The sequence below is a fragment of the Dipodomys spectabilis genome, unplaced genomic scaffold (assembly GCF_019054845.1).
Source record: "Dipodomys spectabilis isolate Male_0828 unplaced genomic scaffold, ASM1905484v1 ptg000081l, whole genome shotgun sequence".
NCBI classification, from domain to species: domain Eukaryota; kingdom Metazoa; phylum Chordata; class Mammalia; order Rodentia; family Heteromyidae; genus Dipodomys; species Dipodomys spectabilis.
In genome coordinates, this window is record NW_024870758.1 from 4023284 (window position 1) to 4046998 (window position 23715).

Consider the following 23715-nt stretch of genomic DNA (forward strand, 5'->3'; position numbering starts at 1 on the left):
TATATCTTCATTTCACACGCAAAGCATAAATGTTGTCCATTTGTTTTCATTATATGGAGGAAATTAAACATTGATCAAATATTAAAATATAAGGGAACATATTATAAAGCATTTAGAAGTAAGTATCAGTATTAGTCTTAGGACCCAAGACCGTACTATGAACACCTAAAACTCAGGGAACCAAAGGGAAAAATGTGGTAAATTAGATTTGATCAAAATACAAAGTTGCAAGTCGAAGGACACTATGAAGAAATTGCAACAACACACAAAATTGAACATTTTATTTACCAAATTGTAAATCCAATAAGACTAATATTGAAGATACATAAAAGACTCTTAAAATTCAACAATAGACCAATAATCCAGATGATAAATTGACACAGCTACTCTAGCAATTTCTTCAACATATACCCAGGTAAAGATTTATGAATCGGCTGTAAACATAAAATTTTTCTCAGATGCTAAGCATTAGTCATTAAATAAATACTAATGAAGACTAAACAGGTTATCAGTTCATATTCACTAAAAGTCTATTATTTTTAAAAGACAATGATAATCATCAGAGTCATTGTAGCTTTCATACTTCGTTGGAATACAAAATGTGGGCGTTATTTTGAAATAGTGTTTGGCAGTTCCTCAAAAAAGTAAACAGTCTTCAGATGACCCATTCATCCTATTGTTAGATATAAAATCAAAAGAGATGATAATATATCCATGTGAAAACTTTCATACATAACATCACTAATCATAGGACACAAAAGATGAAAATTACTTCAATGTTCAGTAAATAAATGAACAAAATTCAAAATATTCATACATTTGACTATTATACTGTCATTATAAATAATGAAATACATATTCATAATACAATATGGATGAACCTTGAAAATATTACCCAAAGTAAAAATAATAAGATAGAAAAGGCTAAATATTATATGATTAGTTTACATGAAATGTACAAAACAGATACTGCCTCCAGGTCTGAAAGCAAATGAGTGATGGATTGACAGAAGCATATTAAGAGGAGAATGTGAAGTGACTGTTAATGGGTATGGATTTTCTTTGAGGGAGGAGCACCACTCTGTTATAAATAATGGTATTAGTTTCCCAGATTTGTGAATTTATTGTAGAAGAGTGACTTTAATGACATATAAATTGTATCTGATATTTTTTATCAAAAAGGGAACGGCTAGCAAGCCTAATTTGGTCTGTGAGGTATTTTTCCAATGTTTACATAAGATAAAATGAGCCATGTCGTCTTTATTTATCCAGTGTAAAGCAAATTCTAGGTCTTAGCTATGTAGAGAGCATCAGTAAATGTCTGCTAAATTGATAGATGAGTAATTGAGTACTACATGAGATCACACTCATCTCTTAAAAGAGCATATTCTGTAACTGTGGTAATCAGACCAATTTATCTTTAATGAAGAGTAATTTTCACGGTATTCATACACATTTTTTTCTTCCTACTCCTCATCACTATCTTATATTCTACCTGTATAGAGTAAGTGATCCCTAAATATTTAATGGTTTGTTTTTAATTAAGTCTTTCACCATAGCAGATATTTTTCTCTTTAGGGACAGTCATTCCACACTCAAGAGAAATGCCAAAAAGTAACATGGCTGTAGAATTGTAACTAGCCCCTTGTTTCTTTATGAGAATCAAACACACTGTTTTTAGAGATGACTGAGGTTGCTTGGGTGTTTCTCCTCAATAGTTAACAGGTGTTGTGCCGGATCCTTTAGTTACTTCTCTCTCAAGTTTTGAGTGTTCAGCGTAGTATTCAAAGTTTATTAGACTAGACTCCATGGGAGCCCAGATGTATTTTTGATGAAAAACATGAAGTAGTTGGAATAGATCATATTCCAAGTTCCAAACTCCATCACATCTGTCGCAATCTCACATAAACATTACTTTTATAAAGAATTCTTTCAAAGTGTCTAAAACTCACATATCATTGACATGTTTCTCTTGAAAATGATAGCTATTAAAGCCATGCTATGAAGAAAAAACTGGACCCCCAGAGTGCCATAAGTGAACTGTCAGAAAATCAATGATGGAACTTGATACAAAAACCCTTTTTCACCGTTCCTTCAGACTGGTTTGTCCACTAGACCACAGATAATCATTCACAGAATATAAAAGATCACTTCACCCATCACTGAAATAAAGCCACCCCCCAAAGAGGCCTGGATTATCAATTTAATAGAACTCAACTGAGGAATCCAATAAAAAAGGACAGGAATCCAATATACACAAACTACTTGATGTTGCTCATCCCCTAAATTGCTCTGTAGATGTCACTTCATCAATCCAAAGCAGTGTGTTTCTTGCTAAACAGGAAACATTTTAAACATATATTCCCATCCCATAGGAGAGGCCAGCTTAGATTTAAAACCACTAGCTCTATATCCTGGAGTTGTGTTCTCATGCAGTTATCATGATTGGAGCTAATACTAGGTACTATGTGCAACACAAGAAATGTACAAGGTGTGGGTAGTAACTTCTAAGACACCATGTTGTCACTGTGAGCCTGACCTATCTTACCAGCAGCATGTGTTTTAAGTTAAGCTTGGTGAGTCATGGCCACGTGGACTCTGACTATTATCCATCTTCAATCCTTTCAGAAATTTCTATTTTTTTGAAATCTTATTTTTTATAAAGATGCTTTACAGAAGGTTTAAAATTACATCAGTAAGGTGATGCATACATTTCTTGTAGAGCATTGTTACCCACTCCTTTGTTTTTTTTCCTACTATCCCTTCCCTCCCCCATTTCCCACATTCCCCACACTTCCAAAGTTGTAAAGTTCATTTCCAACATTGTGTCTTGTGAGTATCATTGTTGCAATGGGTCATTCTATGTCCTTATTTCAGAATTTTATTAATCAAAGGCACTAGAATTCTACTTCCTAAATTGTATAGGGAACTAGAGTAATACATTTCAGATACCATCATCTAAATTCAAAGAAGTCAATTCATAAATGAGAGAATTTAGAAGAATAACTGCAAATTCATTTTGATTTTAATTTTTCAGAGTCATTCAAATCTAGAGATTAGATTATAGTTAAGAAGAAATGAATTTGACTTGTTTCATAATGCCAAAACTCTTATAAAATTAGTAGGACACAACTCTGCCTGCCTGCCTGCCTGCCTGCCTGCGTTCCTTCCTTCCTTCCTTCCCTTCCTTCCTTCCTTCCTTCCTTCCTTCCTTCCTTCCTTCCTTCCTTCCTTCCTTCCTTCCTTCCTTCCTTCCTTCCTTCTTTCCTTCCTCCCTTCCTTGTTTCCTGTGCTGTCCTGTGGCTTGAATTGTGGGCCAGGGTGCTGTAATAGAGTTTTTATAAATAAGACTTTATCTAGATCCTTGAGACACAACTTCTTTCTTAGATTTTGTTTTAAAATTTTCTATGAAAATATTTTTTATTTTATTGTAAAGATACTGTACAAAGGGGTTACAGTTAGTTACATGAGTAAGGTAATGAGTACAGTTCTTGTCGAACATTGTCACCCCCTCCTTTGCCTCCTTTGTTTTTTTTTCTACTGTCCACCCTCCCTCAGGAAGCTGTAAAGATCATTTCCAACATAGTATCTTGTGAGTCTCATTGTTGCAATGAGTCATCCTGTGTCCTTGTTTCAGAATTTTGTTATTCCCCTTCCCCCCCCCCATCCCCAAATTAGATAAATGTAGATACAGGATGCAGGGTACCAGTGACAAGAGGGGGAAAAAACATACAAAAGAAACAAAAAAAAAGTCACATAGTACATTAAAAACCACAACCATAAAGAAAAACTCTTGTGTCCATGTTGCTTAGCATCATCTTATATGGTCATATGTACATAGCTTTTGAGGTTTTTTTTTCTCATCTGATAAGATTATCCTAGACATATACTAGTTATTGCAAATAAGGGAAACCATGGGACCTATATTTATTTGGATCTGGCTTACTTAACTTAATATGATTTTTTCCAAGTCTTTCCATTTCCTACAAATGGGGCAGTGTCGTTCTTTTCTGATGGAAGCATATATTTCATATACATATATATATGCTTATATACACCAGCACAACTATGTTTATCACAGCATTATTCACCATAGCTAAAATATGGAAACAACACAGATGCCCCTTAGTAGATGAATGAATCAAGAAAATATGATGTGTGTGTGTATGTGTGTGTGTGTGTGTGTGTGTGTGTGTGTGTGTGTGTGTGTGTGTGTGAGTGTGTATACTGCAATTCTATCCTTCTTGGATTTTTGAAAGTTAAGGGAGGAAAGGTGGGTAGGGGAAAAATAAAGGAGGGTATAACAATGCTCCATAGGAAATAGACTCATTACCTTGCTCATGTAACTTTACCCCTCTGTAGAGTATCTTTATAATAAACAATATATATTAAGAAAATAAAAAGAGATTCATGGACTTTGCTGCCCTGAAATTTGAAATTTGATCCTCAGATGTCAGCCTTCTCAGTTGCTAGCTGGGATTACAGGCATGAACCACCAGTGCTTGACTCAAAAGAATCTTTTTTTTTAAGTCATGGGGCTTGAACTCTGGGCCTGGGTGCTGTCCCTCAGCTCTTCAGCTTAAGGCGAGTTCTCTACCACTTAGGCCACAGCCCCACTTCCAGTTTTCTGGTGTTTAATTGGAGGTAAGAGTTTCATGCACTTTCCTCCCCTGGACTGGCTTTGAACCATGATCCTCAGATCTCAGCCTCCTGAGTAGTTAGGATTACAGACATGAGCCACTGGTGCCTGGCTCAAAAGAATCTTTTTTTACATTGATTCATTCAGTAGTTATTTCAATATATAAATATGGAGCATGAAACAAATGGAAAAACTTTTCTTTCCTTCTTTCATTTTTTGTTTTTTTTTCCCTTTTCTTTTTGGTGGGGCAGGTTTTCTGTTGCTTTTCTTTTTCAGAACATTTGATTCTCCAGAAATCTTAGTTTTCCATTAAATCTGTTGATTGTATAGACAAACTTGGGCTTATATTTCAGCTTCTTATCAAAGTCAAATCTGTTGAAATTTACCTACTTTATATAAAAGTGTTAATCATATTGTTTCATATTTTAAACCTTCTTTATTTGTTAAATAAAGTGTTAATATTAAGACTTGTAAGCTTCTTCCGCCATATGATCAGATATCTTTCTTTTCATCAACCAAATAAATTTTCTAAAATGGAGGCCAAATATAACACAGAGATTTTCTCCTATTTTTAATTTTATGTAAAGCTATAGAACTGTATCAGTTTTGTATCTCCATTACTGGCCCCCTCTGTGGAAAACTATTTGCAACAAAATGCTCTGTATTTTATAAAGCAGCATCTTTCAATTAATTCTTAATAAGAGTTTCAGACTAGTAGAATTAGGGTAGAAATCAGAGCCAAGATCCCAATTTATCCCCAGTGAGTGAATGGCAGGATTCCATCATCCAATCAATCTTGCCTTTCAGTACTGAAAAGGTCAGGCAATGCCATGCTTGTTATAAAACACCACTCCTGGTTCACTTTAACTTTGGTCCAGATGAATCAAGTGCATTATGGCAAAACTCACCAAGAGTTCCTATTTTTAAAGCCATTTTTTGCTCCTATATTTTAATATCTTAGGGCCCAATGTAGCTGGAGAACTAATTATATATATATGGTTATATATAATTCATAATAAATATGTAATATAGCATATAGTATAATATATATTATATGTAATATAGTATATATGTAATATATTACATATCATATAATATGACATATGCTATATTACAAATTTATTATATATTATATATATTATTCACAGAAGAACTATGCTCTGTGCATAGGTATGTATCTTCATATATGTGGACCCATGTAGCTGTTTGCAACAAGTATCATCCGTGCAAAAGAAACCTGTCTATAAGAGAATTTATTTGGTTTTCCTTTTTTTTCCCTCAAACTGTAAGTATGAAATGGTATCAGCATTTTTTCTTGGCTGATACAGTGATCCCCTCATCTTCTTCAGGCTGTTATGAGGCAAGTATCTTTTATAAATGAGATATATTTGTAATAGAATTTTCAGACTAGAATTTTGCTTTTGTACATCCTTTTAAATTGGTTTGTGTAGAAAGAAGCAAGTCTGTTTTTCGATTTCACTTCCTCACAGCCTGCTAAATAAGTGATATGCATAAACTTCGATGCATCTCCAAGTACAAAAGTTTTCTTTATATTGGGGATTGGATAGGATTGATAGATTGTAGTATGGTGGGCCCAGGGCCCTCATGGCTTGATAAGAACAATGTGTGAAAGTGTTTCTTACAAATGATGGGCTTTCTTTTTGGTGGTGATATTAGAATTCAGACCAGACCAGGCTTTTGACTTGACATGGAGAATAGTGTTAAGACAAAGAGATAAAGATAAAAAAGGTAAAGATGAGATTGCATGGCGTGACATCATATTCATCAAAGATGAGCCAACATAAAATGAGATGGTAAATATGTCATTAAAAAACTTTTAGAGTATACTCAGGTGTTTCTGCTACTTTTCTCGTAGGCGGTTCTCCCAGGGACTGAGCATACTTGTGAAATAGATGCCATATTCTATCTTCACAATGCTGTTGGTAAAAACCAGATATTTGAATATTTCCTTCAGTTCTAGAATATGTTATTAACCTTAAATAATTCCAAAAACTTATGCTAGTGTTCTCACTGTTGCTTGTTTCTTGTTATGTACTGGAAGTCTGCTGGGAGGAGTAGTGAAAATAATAGTTCTGAAGATCATTATCCTAATCTCATAACTCTATATTGAGATCACACCAATTTCTCCTTTCTAAGCCTCCTCACACAATCCTTTTGCTTGCACATTGAAGATGACTTATTTTTCTTTATTTTTAAAATGTCTTGATAAAAATATTGAAAACTTAGTGATTCATCTTCTCTACAAATAAAGTTCTATATCATTTTCTATTTCTTTACCCCAGTAGCTATAGTCTCTAGACTATGTGCTGTATACATGTGGCCCTTGTGTATAATATGCAAGAATTGCATTTAAAATTTGGTTTGTCTGCTTGCTTGATTGACAAATCTTCCATTCAGAGTAGTTTATAATAGATGGATCCTATCCAGGGCTACTCATTCTTGTCTATTTGTGTTTGATAGTCCTACTGTATAAATATGGGATTTCTCTTGTCAGGAGTGAGCATCTTAGATTATATTTATTTTTCAACATAAATATGTTTCTTATCATCTAAACTATACTGATTATCTAGGCATATTTCATAAGCTTCTTGCACATGTTAGTAAGAACACATGTATCCTAGAGCGTAAGAAAATCATGAAGAACAACAAGTTGTAATTTTTTCTTATGAGGAAACTGAGTCATGTAGGTATCAGAATAAAGGGCAGCAAGGGAACTCAACAGAACAATAGGCTTTTTTGGGGAGTGAAGCCTGGCTTGGAAGGGCACCTAAATTTCCTTCAGCCTGGCTGAAGGGGAAATAATGCACCCCCCACGACCCCCATACACTAGGGCTCTTTAAATATTAGGCAGAAAGAGTGAAGGGGGGGCGGACAGATGGAAGCAGGGTGAGATGCAGGCAGGGTGGGTGAGCAATGCTACTTGACTGAGGAGTTACAAGATTTCAACAGTCCATGTGTTCATTGGGGGCATCAGCTTCAGACATGGCCTTGATCTTAGACTCTTTTCCAAGACCGCTGGTACATTTATTCAGGGGTAAGAGGAGGGGAGATAATTCAGCCTTCCTTTCCTTCCTTCCTTCCTTCCTTCCTTCCTTCCTTCCTTCCTTCCTTCCTTCCTTCCTTCCTTCCTTCCTTCCTTCCTTCCTCCATCCCTCCCTCCCTCCTTCCCTTCTTCCCTCCCTTTCTTCCTCCCTTTTCCCCTCCCTTTCTCCCTTTCTCCCTTCCTTCCCTCCCTTCCTCCCTTCCTCCCTTCTTCCCTTCCTCCCTTCCTCTCTTCCTCCCTTCCTCTCTTCCTCCCTTCCTCTCTTTCTTCCTTCCTTCCTTGCCTCTTTCTTTATTTCTGGTGGACCATGCTACTTAACCCAGAGTAGCCTAAAGTTTGCTATAGAGCACAGAATATCCTAGAACTCAAAATCTTTTTACTCTAACCATCTGAGTGCTAGGATTAGAGCCATTCACAGCATATCCTTTCTCTTTAAGAGAAAGGAAACCTTTATCCTCCTAACTTGCTAATGTTAGTATCTTTGATCCATACTTCCTCACTTCTTTCTTTCATCTGTCTATCCATCCACACATCTGTCTTTTCAGTATATTTGTGACAGTATCCCAGTGTCTATGGTATAATCCAATTCCTCTTGAAACATGCAATCACCTTAATCCACAAAACCCCACTTATTAAAGCAAGAAAATTTTAACATGAAATACACCCTCTTAATAGGTACGGTCAATAGAGAATAGTTAGCCACAGACATGCTTTCATGCAACAAATGTTTAGAACATATATTGTATGACTGAAATTTTATACCAATTGATTAGCAATTATCAGTCTCCCCAGCACCATTTAATTCTTCACTTCTGTGAGTTTGACAATTTTAGATACCTCCTCTAAGGAGTACTGGACACTTGTTGTCTTTCATATTTCAGTTTATTTTAAAGTTTATTCATGACCTTTGTTTACTTCTGGTACTGAAGGCTTTTCCTCCTTTCTTTTCCAGTGGTACTCTACCACTGGAGTCACTCTTCTTTTAGCCTTTTCCTGGTTACTTGGAGTTGACTTTCACAGGCTTTTCTGCCAGTGCTGGTTTTGAACTGTTTCTCAGATTTTTAGCTTCCTGAGTAGCTAAGATTACACATATGAGTCACAAATGCCCAGGTTTCATGGGTTATTTACTAGTCATTTTTGAAGTACCATGAGTTCAGCTCTTCTTGCATTTTCTAGGAATTGGCATTGGTTTTTGAAAAAAAATTTCCATTTCCCAGAAAAATACCATTTCTTCTATGAAAGGCGAATAAGCCACCATGGCTGCAGTCTCTTTTATGCTGTGAAGAGTTTTTAAAATCTCTCTTGATTTTGTTCCATCATGAGGACATGTGTGTATGTACACACACACACACACACACACACACACACACACACACACACACACATCCCGCTCAGGATATTGGAGAAGGCAATTGTCCCTTTTTGCTTTATTTATTGTGATTATTTATCTGGGCTCTGCAGTTCAACTTGCCCCAAGTTTCCAGGTTGCCCAGTTGCCCCATTGTGTTGTATAAGATATACCAGACACAGAGGGAGGCTGGCCAGTGCTCAGGTGTGTGGGCTGGTGTTTTTCTTGTAGAACATCTGCCACTTTATAGTATCTGCAAAGCAATCATTTCTATTGCTATCTGTTACTTAAACTGCAGTACACTTTAAGACCACATTTTATTTCCAAACTCACTTAAATGGCACACAATAAGAAATATAATTCTCCTGTAAGTGAGCATATAATATTGTAAGTAGCAAGTATAGGTCATCTGAACTGTTTGCAACCCGAAGAGTTTCAGATTTAGACTTTTTCAGATTTGGGAAAATGTACACATACACAAGATATTTTAAGGATTAGACTCAAGTCTAAATATCAAATATGTGATATGTTTCATATATACTTTATATACCGAGTCTGAAGAAGTTTCAGGGAATAATTTTAGTGTACCTGTGTTTTGACTGTGTCCAATCAGAGGAAGTCTGATGTAGAATTTTCTACCATGGTGTCATGATGGTAAAGTTTCAGATTTGGGAACATTTTTTGAGCTTTCATATTAGGTATTTTCAAGCTGTATACATTAAAATAACTAAAATACACCTTTATTTGCCACCCAAGTAATGTAAACTATGTTAGCACAGATAACTACAGTCTTCTGGATTTAAGCCTTGGAGCTCTCCTTATTATTCGTTGGCTGACATGGGATGACTTGCTATGAAACAGTCTTAAAGAAAGCAAAGGGATGAAAGGAAAGCAGAGAGTTCATGCATGGCTTGGGATATATTTATTCAGTTCCAGTTCTTCCTACAAGGAGAGGGATATCAGTCTGTAAATCAAGTACTTGAAGAAGTCAACTTTATGGAGGAAAGAGCTGTCTTATTTTGATTTTGTTTTTCTTGTTGGCTTGTTTATTTTGCTTACAGGTTTTAGGGCTCAAGGAGTCCAAACAACATGGGGCAGGGCTGATAAGATCTGTCTGTGATCCTTCCCATCACAATGGGAGCATGTCTCTCTTTTTTGCTCTGTGTTCTCTCTCTTCCTTCTGAGACTTCTAGGAATCAATCATGAGGCCTTCTGCTGAATGACCTTCTCTAACCTTCTCACTTCCTAACCTGTGTTAATGGAAAACTCTGTAGCTGATTAAATTTTCACCATTTTAATACCATTAACATAAAACTTGGAGGATGACATTTCTGCATGCATTTAGGGTGGCAAAGAACAACCATATTCAAGCATGGATCAGGCGAGAAAATGGTTTCAATGTTGGGACCCTTAAAAGACAGTTCAGAACTCTTCAGATAAAATAAATCCATTTCAGAAGAAGGGCTGTCTTGTACAACAAATATTGTATTTATATATAAGCAATAGTGTGATTTTTTTTGACCAACAGCTTCTTTATTAATCAATTTCTTCTCTTATTTATGTATGTAAAAACTGTTTTCTTTTTTATTCTTTAGACATCTTAGATCAGGAAAACTCCTAATGAGAGAAAAGCTAATTCAAATTCAGCAGTGCTCTCAAATGAAATTAAAATTTCATTAATCACAACAGTCTCAAATTCCGTTGTTCATTGAGATTACAGACAGGATTTGGTATGTGAATGCATTTTTAGGCCCCTTGAAATAATGGTACGTTCTCTAACTCCCACTACTACTTTAGATGCCACCGAGAGGAGGAGGAAGTATCTCTAATAAATCTGTAATTGGCTTCAGAGTTCAGCAATTTATTTTTCAATAAATTAAAAATAAAGTGTATTCAGTATGAGTAAGTTTATTTCTAGAGTTTTCTTATTGTTGGAAGTGCTGCTGTTTGAACTCAATGCTTTATACTTGCTAGGTTGTTACTTTATTACTTGAACCAAGCTTCCAGACTCCTTTTGTGCTGGTTAGTTTTTTTAGATGGACCTCCATTTTCCACTCAGACATATGCTCATTCTTAAATTTTTAGTGTCAAAATTAAAAACTTAAGATGCATATTTAAAAGAGATAGATTAATGCAATCAAAATACTTTATATGCATGTGTAAAAATGTCACAGAGAAACCCTTTTCCACAATCAATTTACACTCATTTAAAAATGCAAGTAATAAGGCTGGGCACTATTGGCTCACACCTCTAATACTAGCAGGTCTAGAGGTTGAGATTTGAGGATCAAGTTTCAAAGGCAACCCAGACAGCAAAGTTCATAAGACACTCTCATCTCCAAAAAAACTCCTTTATTTTGACATTAACTTAGATCTTTCTTTCTTTTCTTAATTAATTTTTTATTGTAAAGATACTGTACAGAGGGGTTACAGTTACATGGGTAAGATAATGAGTACAGTTCCTATTGAGCATTGTTACCCCCCTCCTTTGTTTTTCCCCTACCATCCCTTCCCACCTGCCTCCCTAATGCCTCCCCCTGACCAAGTTGTAAAGTTTGTTTTCAACATAGTGTCTTGCACATCTCATTGTTAAATGGGTCAACCTGTATTCTTATTTTGTTATTTCCCTTCCCCTCCCCAAATTAGAAAAATGTATATACAAGATACAGGGCACCAGAATCAAATACAGTGAAAACAGTGGTTATACCATGGGGGAAGAACAGACAAAAGAAACCATAAATGTCACATAGAACATTAAAAACAACAGTGATAAAAATAAAATAAACTCCCTTTTAAAAAGCCAGACATAGATTTGTGACTAAAGTGGTAGAGCACTAGCCTGGAACATAAACAAAGCTTAGGGATAGCAGCCAGATTCTGAGTTCAAACCCAGGACTGGTGCACGTGCATGGTTGTGCATGTGCACACACACACACACACACACTCATACATACACTCTAAAACCTCCCAGTAGTGATACTTAAAAAGCAAGGCATGTTGAGAGTCTAAGAGCGGTCTGAAGATATCTTTGCGTTATAGTATATCTGAAGATTCTAGTAAGTAAAAATGTCTGGAAAATGGAGAGCAGCTCGAACTTCAGACTTGACAATCTGTACTACAATTGACATTTGCCAAGACCTCTGAGTTTTGGGTGCTGCAAACAGGATCTTCAGAAAAATCCAAGTCCAAATGATGTGTCCTTGACTAACACACAGCACAAGATGACAAACCTAATGATTTTCCAGCAGATGGCAATTTAAATACATCTGTGAATGTTTGCTTTTAAATTCACTATCTTTACACAAATTCCATCCAACCTAATAACAGAGGCTTGCTCTTGCTTCAAACGTACTTGGTTTTGGGACGGATATTTTGGCTTCTTAAAATTGCTGAAAGAAATCACTATATGTAAAGACAAAGATTAGGTTGCTAATGGCCAGTTTTTCTCTGTAAAGAAACAAACATTATCTGATTTAAAGACTTCAATAGACAGTTTGAGGTTGTTTCTCCTTTACAGAACTCTATCGTTCAATATCCCTCTGTGATGTATTCCAAGACCCTCTGTAGATACTAGAGTCTACATATACTCAAGTACCTTGTACATGTACTATTGTATTTGCATATAAACTGTGCACACCTCCCTGAATTCTTTATGTCACGTCTATATTACTTATAATGCATAATATAATTTAGATTATATGTAACTAGCAGTTACACTAAACTACTTAGGGAATGACTGGGGAAATCTACACATATTCCACACAGATGCAATATTTATGTTTTATAGCACTTTGAATCTGTAGTGTGTTGACTCTGTAGCCTGCAGATATGGAGGGCAGACTATGACGTATTAATATCATCCTCACCATTGAACAAATGATGGGCACTATCTCTTGGAATGTGATGCTCTTCTCCAACAAACTAAGAAAGCAAATTCTATGTGTCACTGTCATCTTCAAATAATTGTCCAGCCATTGGCATCTTCAAAATTTAGTTCTTTTTAGCTAGAAGTTCCATAGAAATCTTATCTAGTTTAAATAATTGTGATGACTAGAAGATACCTTCTATAAACTATAGTAGTCTATATAGAATTATTGTGATATCATCTCTGATTTGTTACTATTAAAGGGCACAGATGTATACCATAAGGTAGGGTACAGGAACATTATACTGACTCTTAGTATTGTATGTAATACATTTTTATGAAAGCAGATGTAAGTGCATGATTGGAAAGTTCAAAATGAAAATTCTTTGAATGATATTGATACCTTCCCATCATTCATACTTGTCAGAGTGGAGGAGAGCAAAAGTGAGTTGCTGAGTCAAAAGGGTTAGAATGTGGTAAGTTGAGGGACAATGTAAACCAATAAGCAAACTGTGAGTTATGAAGGGAGAAAACTGATCATAGATTGAGAAAAAGAAATTAATGTCTTTGAATTGAGGCCTGAGAATCGGAGATAAACTTGAATATTGTAACTAAAGAAGTCATGGCATTTTGAAGAGATGGAAGTCTTTCATGCTTACTAAGCTCACCACTTTATTTCTTCCTCCCCCTCCCCCTACTCTTTCTCTTCCTCCTCTTTCTCCTCCTCTTCTTTTGTACCAGTATTGGGTCTTGAAGTCAGAGCTTGGCACTGTGCACTCTACTACTTGAGCCACTTCCAGCTCCACGTCCAGATTTTTGCTGGTTAACTGGAGATAAGATTCTAATGGATTTTTCTTTCCAAGATGGCTGCAAACTCTGATCAGTTTTCAGCCTCCTGAGTAGTCAAGATTCCTGGTTTGAGCCATTGGCACCTAGCAAAAGAACCCTTTCTTATTATACTTTAATGGGAGAGACCCTTGCATATGAACTATGCTCTTACATATGCCACTGAATTGATTTCTAAATTCTACACAGTGGCCACAACTCTCAATAAGATGCCCTTAAACCTGGAGACTTTTGCCTGGGTCTTTTCCTGCCAATGAACTCTTAACACAGGTTTATGGTTTATTTCAATGGAAATTTAGCGGCTGGTGATTTTTCCCCTCCTTTCTTCTCTTTCTTCCTATTTCTTCCCTTTCATTTTCCTCTTCTTTCTTTCTTTCCTGTCTGTTTCATTGAACAGTAAGAGTCTAGTATGCAATGATGACATCCACTAAACCCTGGTGAGACCTTATCTCAGGTTCATGCCAGAGCAGTTAGTTTGTAGCTGGGAAAGCATATGAAAGAAGCAGTACTTAATTGAATTGATTAATGGAAATGAACAGAGGCTTATTTAATGAATATTAAAAGACTGACTCAATGAGTGATTTTATGATATGAATCTGGAACTGAAAAAATTATAAACTGCAAGTCTCTGGTGAAGAAGTAATAAATAGAACTCTTTTCTAGGAGAATGAAACCGTATTTCCCTCAGAGGATTTAGATTTTTCAGTGGCATTTTTTAGCATCTATAGCCCTATTAAACCTTGTTATTTTCTTCCTAATTTGTGCCATTTAGAAATGATTTTCATTTAACTTTTCCATGGCTCATTTCTCTCTTGCAGAACATTTTCATATGATTCTGTGATAAAGTCCATGCTGTAACACAGTTCCATTATAAAACTATAACAATATAATAAGTACCAACTAAACAGTAATAGGCAATACCCAGAACATAAAAGACTGACAGGAGAAGACATCAAGCACCTGGGAAGTCAAACTTTATTTTTGAATGCCCTGCAGCATTCTTTCCTTTTGTGGGTGTTTCTGACCATCTCAGTAAGGTTCCCTGCCTGGTGGAGAGGATTTTGAAGAAACAGTTCACATGATTTGTAAGGGACATTCCTCCCCTTCCTACAAAACCACCAAGCCACATCTTTTCATGACATGATTATCATTCTTTAACCAAAAGCCCATAATGGGAAGAAGGTTTCATTTTTATGGCATCTTCTTGTCCTTCATGTTTTGTGAAATACTGCTTTTTTTGTTCCATTGAGTAGGCTTGTTTTCTCTAGATAATTTAATGTGGGTCATTAGCAACTTGAGTACCTTCAAAAATTAGTTTCAATTTAATGACCATCTCCTCATTAAACTCTCCTCAATCTCATACTTTGTGAATTACAACCCCTCCCTGCATGGAAACAAAGCCATTCATGCCTGAGACTTGTAATCTGGGTTTATCAAAATGGACACATAGACAAACACTAGCAGAATAAGTCAGATCTCAGTTAAGACCAGGAGCATATATACATGAGGAGAGGATTGTGTTTCTCTCAGCGTGTTTAGTGTTATCTAAGGTCTGAGTTGGACATGTGAGGAAAAGAGCAAAGTAGAAGATGAGAGATACATATAGGGTCAAAGTAATGATTTTCAATTTGTCCTGTCCTCCACTAACATGCAATGTAGCTCTAACCACCTCGTTAACCTTGGCTCTGTTTAAATGCATGTAAAAATCATTCTCTAGGAAACTGATACCATTTACTTGGGCTTTGAAGGGTGGGTACAGATTGGTCTGCTAGAACAAACTGCAGAAACAATTCTAAAATTGTAAATGGACTGCGGAGATGGCTCAGTAGTACAATGCTTGCTTAGTATGTGTGACATTTTGCCTTCAATCCCAGTAATACACACACACACACACACACACACACACACACACACACACACACACACACACACACACACACACACACACACACACACACACACCAGATATCATGAAATTCTATGTGATTGGAGAATCCTTAAAATGTAATGTTGGGTAAGAAATGTTCTCAATATTTGCATATATAGCCCCTCTGTACATCACCTTGACAATAAAATTAAATTTAAAAAAAGAAGTACTGGCTTTTTGTTTGGTTTTTGACTGTTAAGAAAATAGCTGCATTTTTTCCCATTCATACATGTTCCCCATCTTCTAGCATCTTGTCAGATGGTTAGCTATATGCTGCATGCAGAGACCACTGGAGCATAAAGAATATAACTAACAAACTAATATATGATTAGGCAGTCACATATTACCAAAGATACATACAACTGAATTTTTTTTCATTTTCCATGTGACCTTGGGGCTTTATATGGAGCAAACATGGAAGGATAAGCCCTGTTTAGTCTTAATAGCTTTAAAAAAACAATGTGTCCACTCTGCACATAAGAGTGCAGAGTGCGTGGATGAAATGGAAAAAAACATTTAAAAATTTTAATCTACTCCCTGTTTGCATATAAGATACCTTGTTGTATCTCAAAGGAAACCAAAGAAGCTTTGTTATATTTAACCTATAGCCTTACATATTAAAGCATTTATAGGAAGAACTCATAAATTCAGTGAAAGTATCATATCCCTGATGCATTCCTCAAATTTTAGCTCAGCTTCCTAGCATCTGTTCAGTTGAGCATATACATTTTAATTTTTTGTAGTTTCTTCTTTTCCCTCCACTATCCTATGAATTTTTCTGGATAGACTTTTCTCAGTTATAAATTATCACTTCCTTATTCTAGGAACTGCTTGTGACTCTTTCATTTCATTCTTGTCATCATTCTCAGCATGAAATGCAATTCTTTTATAAGTTAATTTCTTACTTTCTTACATCGAGTTCCACTAGTGTTTTCCCAACTCTGATTTTTTCCCTATATATTCTTTACCTTGTGGTTTCTCTTCCCCTTGTGAAGTCTATGTGTGAGAATTGAATAGAATCCTTGGGTTAAAAATAGTTTCTGACATTACTGGTGATTCCTAGGCAGTAGTCTAGCAAATCACCTTTTCCTATTTGATTTCCAGCTAACATGCTGACAGAGCTTCAGTCGTGTTTTCTAATTATCCCATTACCTTGCATTTAGTGGAGACTCACAAGCAATGTTTCAGTTTGCATAACTCTGCCATCATTTACAATTTTGTAGAATTAGGAATGTAGGAAAACACAAGGACTGCTACTTAAGGCTTACTTAAAAGGAACAACATTAACTAACTATATTGATAAAAGATTGAGCCATGTTTTTCAGTACGCTTGCACTTGAGCCATCTTTTTAAGATCCAGAGCATTAGCTCACTCAGAGGCAGTTTTCTTTTCCTTATTTCTATTACACAGAAGCTATGCTTCATACTGAGAAGTGATGACGATTAAGTACAGCCTCAAAGAGAGAGGCAAACCCAATTGGCTGCCCACTGGGATACAATTTCAGGAAAAGATTACCACAAACAAATACATAGGAAGTAACTTAAGAATTTATTTAATGCCCTCATTTTTTATATTATAATACTGTAAATATTCATAGTCAGTAACTATGTAGACCACTAATAGCTTAGCAGCATTCATCTTGTGTGTGTGTGTGTGTGTGTGTGTGTGTGTGTGTGCGTTAGCCATATTGTGAAAACATCTTACAAATAGCACCATTCATATGAACCCACAGTGTCCAAGAGGCTGAATGATTATCTGTTAACATCATTTGGGGGCATAAAATGAATTATAATATTTCTTTTCTTAGACATTCAAAAATTTTATATTCAAAAGTAAATTTTCCATATATATATGTATTTGTTTCAATTGACATGTTAAAATACATTAGAAAATACAATACACCATATAATTGAGAGTTGGATCATCTGATTGTGTGTGAGTTCTTTTAGGAAATGAAATGATAATGGAATTTCTACTCATGGTGCTAAGAAATGATTATCCTTTGTTCTCTTCTATGAAGTCATATCATCTTATTTTAGTTGATTCCCCTGTATGCTTCTTTAGGCAAGTCAGTAAATTGAGAGAAGTCAAATACATCTTTCTTTGGGGGAATGAAATCTGGCTATTTGGGTGAGAGAATAATTTCTTGGGTTATGCTCAGCAGGCATTACTGAATGATAGGCTATTTTTCTATAATGTGGATAGTTCCACATAATTTTTTTCTTTTCCTATTCTTGACAGGTGCATGAGGCAGTCCCATGTTACACTGAATGCAATCAGTATTCCTGGGTTGTAGAACACTGGTCTCCATGCAAAATCAACAATGAGCTGAGGTCACCACGATGTGGAAGAGGGATACAATCCAGGAAAATCAGGTGTGTGAAAATGGCAGATATGGAAGTGGTGTTGTGGCTCAAGTGGTAGAGCACTATCCTTTAGATGAAGAGCCCAGAGTTCAAGCCCTATGACTGACAAAAACAAAAAAACATATATTTAGATCAGGTGCCAGTGGCTCATGCCTGTAATCCTAGCTACTCAGGAGGCTGAGATCTGAGGATGGTGGTTCAAAGCCAGCCTGGGCACAATAGTCTGTGAGACTCTTATCTCCAATTAACCACCAGAGAACTGGAAGTGGCACTGTGGCTCAAGTGGTAGAACACTCACCTTGAGCTGAAGAGCTGAGGGATAGTGTCCAGGCTCAGAGTTCAATCCCCACGACTGACAAAAAGAAAAAGGAAAGAAAAGAAAAGAAAATGGCAGATATGCAAAATGGGGACACATCGTTTTGGCACACATAACTACATATATAATATGTACATTCATATACATACACCTATATATACACATATATATGTAAAGAATATCACTTGTCTAAGTTTACTCTGATTTTTATACCATATTCACTGGCTTGTGCTCATCTTCAAAGCTTCTAGGAAGACGTGTACCATTCCTATCATGTGCATAGTATAATTACTCTGTAATGCAGTTATAACTCTTACCATTTTCTGCATCCCACTGTCATAAAAATGAGCTTTGTGAGCAGGCTGGGATCCCTCCACTCACTGTTTACAAATAAAAATGTTGTGACTGTCTTCTATTCCTCTTTTTTGCGCTCTTGTTAGAACAGGATAAACCTATATGAGGATGTCAATATATTGAAAAAGTCAATTTAAACCCCCAATTGAGTCTTATAAACCAAAATCTAAAGATACCAATGGATAGGAGCTATACATTGTATTTCTTTTTTAAAAAAGCATATCTCAGAAAGAATTAATATGTCCTGGATTATTTACAGTGGGATCTTGTCCAAATATTTTTTTGTAGAAATAAATAGAGAATTTTAACCAAAGTTTAAACAGGAACTGAATATGATAAGTAGGCCTATTTAGAAATTATTTTGATAGAGAGAAGAACAAAAGAACAAAGGACAAAGGCAATAAACCTTAAAGACTGAATAAAACATAGTGAAAATGTTCCTAGACAATAATTTATATGCAGAATAAGAAGAAAACCTACCGTAGTTATCCATTCAATTGAATAAGCATTGCATCAAATTTAGAAACTCCATTTCCAGGGGAGAGACAAGACTCAAATCATGTAGCTGCTCATTGAACTATGAGTTTGATGATTTTTATCTAGGACATCAGTTGCCAAGACAAAGACATATGATGAGTATTAATACTTGTCATCAATCATACTTCATTTAATACTGTACTATACACCCATTATTTTCAACATACCAAAGTTACAAAATCCCTGGTAGGTATGTTGAAACAAATAGCTGGTGGCAAAATTATAAAGGTATTTCTCATCACCAATCCAAACAAATGGCTAATAGACAAATTGCATTTCTTTCCTTTCTGTTATTTACTTTTACCCTGGAGATACTTAATCTCAGGCTATTGCAAACTTTGTGCTTTTTCTTTTCAAAGACTCAGTCTTCTGTTTCTTATTCTCAGATGGTTTTAAAAAGTGACTGACTAACAGAGTTTATAAAGCAACATGGAAACAAGCTGATTTGTTACATACTCATCCCATTCAGGATTCTTGGCAGCATTAAAGGAAAATGTCAGGAGAGAGAGAAAGCTTTAAGAGAATAAATAGCTACTGGCAGAATCGTGAGTGATTGATTGAAGAAAATACTCTTGAACAAGAGGATCTTTTGGCTACATGTATCAGCTCAAACCTATAAAGCCTGATATAATAAGAACAAACAAACATTATTCTGTCATGGACTAATTTTGCTCCCCAGAAAATCTACATGTCAAAATTCCAACCCTTTGTACCTTACTATGTGACTTGAAACATTAGTAGATAAAGAAGATGAAGAAATAACTAAGGTAAAATTAGGTATTGATATGGTCCCTAGTTTAGTATGGTCTCTTACAAGAAGCAGAATTAAGACAAATACACACAGTAGAAGTTCCAATTTAACACACCAAGCCATCCCCAAGTCAAGGGAACAAGACTTGGAAAAAAAAATTCTGAAAGCACCTTCATCTCAGACTTTTAGCATTCAGAATTAGGAAAAATAAATTTTTGCTTTTGTGTTACCCTGTATGTATTAGTTTGTGGTCACTGTGACAAACTACCTCTTAGAAAAAGCTTATGGTACCTTATTTTCCTCATAGTTTTACAGATTTCAGTCTGTCATGGTGAGAGGTGAGAGGACATGGTAAAGCAGTTCAAATGGTAGCAAATAGGAAGCAGAAAAGGTTACATTGTCTCTTCTCATTGTCTATGGCATTCCTTGACAAATACTCCATGTTACTGAAATCTCAGTTACCCTGATGTTACTATTGCAACTTTGCCATGTTATCCCAACTTCACAGGTCACTTTCTAGAGATAACCTGCAGGGATCCTCTCATTGTCATGAGTTTCCTGGTCTCCCAGGCCTTCCTTTGAAATCTGGGTGGAGACTTCCATCATCCCATAACTCTTGTGTTCTGCTTACCTGAATAGCGATATTACAGACAATGCTGAGATCTGTTAACAGCATGAGCACTAGCCATGCTCTACTTACAGTAATCTCTACTTACAGTAATCTTCTAGTTATCTAGGAAGCTGAACACAGTGAAATGAATACTTGGAAAAGAACTTCCTAGGTTATGTAACTTCCTAGTTATGTTTCCAGAAGCAATCTCTTCTCAAGAGAAACTCTTTCACATAATTTTTACCCTTTCATACTTGAGCACACCATGTGTGAAGTCTAGCCAATTCTTGAGTTGCTCTCAGGATATCTCTTCTATTGTCTTTGTGCAAAGTACATGATTCTTCAATTGTTTTTTAACAATAATAATTTCCTTGTTTTCAGCTTGATACATGCTCAATTTCTGGCAAAACTACACATTTTTAAAATCTGCTCTCCTATTTACTTTCCATTCTTACTGTATACCTGACTAAAAGTAGCCAGCATTCACAATGCCACAGCATGAATATTGACTGTTGTAAATTTTTCTGCCAAATTAATTCATCTATTGCCTTTTAATTCAGATTCTTTCCAAAACTCATGACAGGGAAAACTGTAGACAAATTTGTTTCCAGAATGTAACATTGATGGCTTCCAATAGATGATTCCAAATAGAGTTCTCATTTCTACCTGAAAACTCATTAGTCTAGCCTTCATTTTACATGTTCTTGTCATCATTCTGATCTTCCAAGCTCCTACCAGACCACCCCCCAATTAAGCTGTGCTTGTAACATTCTAAGATTGTTCTATCTGCGTCTCCAAACTATTCTCAATTTTTCTCAAAAACCACAGTTTTCTGGACCACATGGTCAGGATTAAGTCATAGCAATAGCCCTACTTCTCAATACCATAGCTGTAACAAAATACCTGACATGAACAACTTCAATGAGGAAAAATTTATTTTGGTTTATGGCTTAGAGGTGTCAGCCTACCAAGGCAGAGATAGAATGGCAAAGCAACTCACATTATGGAAGATAAGAAAATGAGAGGAATAAGAAAGGGTCAGAACAAGATATAGGCCCTAAGGAAGTTTTTCTCATCTCAACACTCCATTCTCATTTGTTGTTGTTGTACTGGGTTGAACTGAAGTTTTCACCTTGCAAGGCAGAGACTGGCACTTGAGCCATTCCTCCAGTTGATTTTTGCTCTGATTATTATTTAAGATAGGTCTGTGTTTTGACCAGGCTGGCCTCTTCAATGATCCTTATATTTATGCTTTCTGCTGTACCTGAGATGATGGGTGATCATCACTGACATTAAGTGAGATGGAGGTCTCAATAACATTTTTCTCAGTCTTTTTATGGTGAAAATACCATACAGAGGGGTTACAATTACATGGGCAAGATGAGTACATTTCTTATCAAGCATTGTTGCCTCCTCCTTTGTTTTCCCTTCCCATCCCTTTCCATCTTCCCTCCTCCATCCCCGCCCCCTTGAACCATAAGTCTTGTAACGTCTACCTCCTGAGTACCTAGGATTATAGCCATGAGCCAACTGTATGCAGCTTCTGTTCAAATTTTGCACTCATCAGTGGATTAAATAATCCATTTGCTCAGAATCCTCATGATCCATTGTTTCTGGAAGCATCTTCACAGATATATGTAAAGGTAGACTTTACTAATCTCTAGGCATTTCTATCTTAAGCAAGTTGAAAATCAGAATTAAAAGCATCACACTATGTATTTCTTATGGCAGCTCTTACAAACTAAAATGTACATGCCATGTAACAAGCATTATTGCTTTATGTGGATGATCACATTTAAAAATGTGAAGCTAATCTACCATAAATCTTGCATTCTAAATTATAATTCACCTAAATATTATTCTGTTATGATGAACAAAACAGTTAACTTGTACTCTCTTATAAAACCTGCATACTAGAGGATACCTTCATGGTTTATCTATGAGTGTAGTCATATTTCAAATCCCACATCATTTGTGATTATTTGCTTTTTATGTTACAGAGTTCATTCTGGGTGCTAGAGATAAATGTCTGAATATAAAAAGTTTCTGAAGCTGGGTTTGTAATTCAATGTTAAGAATTTTTTTCCTAGTACACACACGTCCTGGGTTCAATCCTTAGAATCACATTTTTTTGATTCTCACAGAATGTGTAAGGAGAGAAAAATGAACATATAAATTTATATAATGAAATACCTTTGCTGTGAAATGTGAAGAAGAATGTAAAATTGGGCTGGAGTGTTGGGGGTACTGTTTTGAAGGAACTGGTAAAAAAATGAAATTTGGACAGAAGCTTTACTAAAGTGAGAAACCTGAATGAGTGTATAGATCTGTAGAAAGAAAATTGAAATATTGAACTTAAAACCCTTTGTACAACTAGTTAATGACAATTAACACAAAAATAAGAAAGAAGCTGGCCACTGGTGTCTCATCCCTGTAACCCTATCTACTCAGGAGACTGAGATCTAAGGATCACAGTATGAAGCCAACTGAGTAGGAAAAGTTCATGAGACTCATATTCAGTTAACCACAAAGAAAGCCAGAAGTAGATCTATGGCTCAAATGGTAGAGCAGTAGCCTTGATTCTAAAAGCTTAGGAATAACCCCCAGACCCCAAATTCAAGCCCCAGTAATGGCTCATGCACATGTGAGCACACACACACACTAGCAATAGGAAGAAAGAAAATGTGTAAAGAAAACATGTAAAGAAAAACATGTAAAGAAAAAAAGTAAGGAACATGTAAAATATAATTATTCATATTTTGCATATTAGGTTAAAAATGTATGCTATAATTCTAATTCCAAAATGAATCCATGAGACTATAAAATGTTTAGGGTAGAAGAGGATGGCATACTTCCATTTACATTGGAAAAGAACCTTATTGTTATATCATAGTTCATACCATAGTTCATAATGCTTTAGAAACAGTGTTGTAGACTTGAGGCCATTGAATAATGCAAGACAAGAACAGTTGTTGGTTATATTACATTCAGTAAAAGTGAACGTGAAGAGGTCAAACTTGGAATATATTTTAAAGGTAGAGAACAGAAGGTTTTTGGATCCAATAATTGTGGGAGATAAACATACATCAAT

At 35.7% G+C, this 23715-nt stretch overlaps 1 protein-coding gene across 1 annotated transcript in view; it reads left to right on the top strand.

Annotated features, from left to right (window-relative positions):
* Thsd7b (thrombospondin type 1 domain containing 7B) overlaps window positions 1-23715 on the top strand; it is an 817905-nt gene that overhangs the window by 697439 nt on the left and 96751 nt on the right. The window contains exon 15 of the mRNA XM_042683500.1: window positions 17932-18065. Within this exon, the coding sequence (XP_042539434.1) occupies window positions 17932-18065 (134 nt within the window). The remainder of the gene's footprint in view (window positions 1-17931; window positions 18066-23715) is intronic.